At 43.7% G+C, this 2,654-nt stretch overlaps 1 protein-coding gene across 1 annotated transcript in view; it reads left to right on the forward strand.

Annotated features, from left to right (window-relative positions):
* LOC100185123 (actin, muscle) overlaps positions 1–2,113 on the forward strand; it is a 2,390-nt gene extending 277 nt beyond the window's left edge. Inside the window, exons 2-5 of the mRNA XM_002126220.4 lie at positions 136–460; positions 781–942; positions 1,283–1,474; positions 1,722–2,113. Coding sequence (XP_002126256.2) covers positions 136–460; positions 781–942; positions 1,283–1,474; positions 1,722–2,047 — 1,005 coding nt within the window. The 3' untranslated portion in view covers positions 2,048–2,113. The remainder of the gene's footprint in view (positions 1–135; positions 461–780; positions 943–1,282; positions 1,475–1,721) is intronic.
* Positions 2,114–2,654: the final 541 nt, after the last annotated feature.

Below are 2,654 nucleotides of genomic sequence, written 5' to 3' on the forward strand. Positions count from 1 at the left end.
CGGCCTGTGTTTTAGATATTGGCTAGCGGGGCGGCCACCGTTGTATAACACGATTGTTCTGTTTTAAACACCTCGTGCCCGATTTAAAAACCGATTGGAGTGCAATGTATTATACAACACATAATGTTTATGTAGGGTGTCATGGTCGGTATGGGACAAAAAGACAGCTATGTCGGTGACGAAGCACAAAGTAAGCGAGGTATCCTTACCTTGAAATACCCGATCGAGCACGGTATCATCACCAACTGGGACGACATGGAAAAGATCTGGCATCACACTTTCTACAACGAACTCCGTGTTGCTCCCGAAGAACACCCGACTCTGCTTACCGAAGCTCCACTTAACCCAAAGGCCAACCGGGAAAAGATGACTCAGATCATGTTTGAAACCTTCAACGTACCGGCCATGTACGTCGCCATCCAAGCCGTGTTGTCGCTCTACGCATCTGGACGAACAACAGGTAAGTTAATATAAATCACAAAAGCTATATCACCAATCACCAAAACTTATTTATCCATGCGCGGCAAATTAGATTTAAATTTGATTATTGGTGTATGGCTAACGAATTGGGTAACCTAAATTGATTATTGGTGTATGGCTAACGAATTGGGTAACCCATAAGCAGAGGGAACTATTGGCATTAAGTTTTTTTCTCCAAGGACACATATGCCACAATGGTAGCATCGCCGAGGCTCGATGCCAGAACCTCTGTGTTTAAGTGCACAGCTGTGTAAAAATATTCTTAAACGGCTTCCCATCTAACTTTAACTTAATCCACAGGTATTGTTATGGATGCTGGTGACGGTGTTTCACATAACGTTCCCATCTATGAGGGTTACGCGCTCCCGCACGCCATCGCCCGGTTGGATTTAGCCGGACGAGATCTGACCGATTATTTAATGAAGATCTTGACAGAGCGAGGATATTCCTTCGTCACAACAGGTAGAACGAATGCCTTTATAAGAAATCGTTTAGTAACCGTTTGCAGAAAAATGGTTGATAGAATGCAAAAAAACAAATTTAGGTCATTCTATTGATGGAGCAGGGGATCACGGGTGTTGAGTGTTTTTGAAAGGTTTAGAAACATTGGCTTAGAATATGGGCTTAATGAAGTGCAGATGTGTATTAGGTGTATTGTAAATGCATCAAAGTGTCTGTTGAAGTTCCTATGAGGCAACATTATAAAATGATGTGGCCACCAAGTAACAATGTAAACACAGTGTGATGAAGTCTCGGCCCATGTAGTGACCGATACATATGAATTCAACCAAACTCTTCACAGCCGAGCGTGAAATCGTCCGTGACATCAAAGAGAAGCTTTGTTACGTGGCGCTCGACTTCGAGCAGGAGATGGCCACCGCAGCATCCTCCACCTCCCTAGAGAAGAGCTACGAACTTCCCGATGGTCAAGTCATCACCATCGGAAACGAGAGGTTCCGATGCCCGGAGACTCTCTTCCAACCTTCGTTTATCGGTAAGAAACGCAATATAAAGAACGAATGTAACATTGTGGAATAAGTGTAGGTTATTTATCTTCTTTTGGTGGCAATGATAGTCGTTATAACACGGGTGTTCTGTTTCGCACACCTTTTCTTGACAACCCGTTACAATGGTGACAGCACCGGGCCTTGATCTCGGTATCCCTTGTTTAAGATGCGAGCATCCCAACCACTGACACGCGTCCATATGCCTAGAAATGCATTAACTCAACGTATTCTCAGGTATGGAATCTGCTGGAATCCACGAGACCACCTACAACTCCATCATGAAGTGCGACATCGACATCCGAAAGGATCTTTACGCCAACAACGTCCTCTCCGGAGGTACAACCATGTACCCTGGTATCGCTGACAGAATGCAGAAGGAAATCACTGCTCTTGCTCCCAGCACCATGAAGATCAAAATCATTGCTCCTCCAGAGAGGAAATACTCGGTCTGGATCGGAGGATCCATCCTCGCATCTCTCTCCACCTTCCAACAGATGTGGATCACCAAACAAGAATACGACGAAGCCGGCCCATCCATCGTCCACAGAAAATGTTTCTAGATTATAAACTTTGACACAACCCCCTCCAGCATATGGGCTTATTTAAATAAAACATTTCTACACGAATTTCTGGTCTTTCTAACAGACGCCGTCTAAAAAGTCAAAGCTAAGCAGTTCCGCACGTACTTAGTGAAACAGGAAATAAGAGAACTCTAACCCAAATCTCAGATTCCATGGCGTGTCACGAATACGGTATATTGTTCTAGTAAGTTTGGCCAACGTTATAAATAAGACCTAAATAGGCCGACGAAACGTCAGGTAATCTCAAGGCGGGTTCACGGTTCACACTGGCGCCGATGGCTGGCGATTCGAAAAGTCTGGCGAATTTCCGACGTCACTTTTTCTATCGCTATTGCAGATTGCGAGCGACAAAATTTCGATTAGAAATAGTTTCTACTCTGCCGATTATCTTTAGCGATGAACGGCTTTGGTGCGAAAAGTAACAAACCGCCCGTGGTGTGAACCCGCATTTAGAGCGGTTTTTGAACTACGATATACCTGGCAGAAACAGTTTATACATCAAAGAAATAAAAATATAGTGTTACAACCAAAATTAATTCATTAACGGTAGTGCATTTATAAACAGAATGAATTCTTAATATTATAA

This window comes from Ciona intestinalis, unplaced genomic scaffold (assembly GCF_000224145.3).
Source record: "Ciona intestinalis unplaced genomic scaffold, KH HT000422.1, whole genome shotgun sequence".
NCBI classification, from domain to species: Eukaryota; Metazoa; Chordata; class Ascidiacea; order Phlebobranchia; family Cionidae; genus Ciona; species Ciona intestinalis.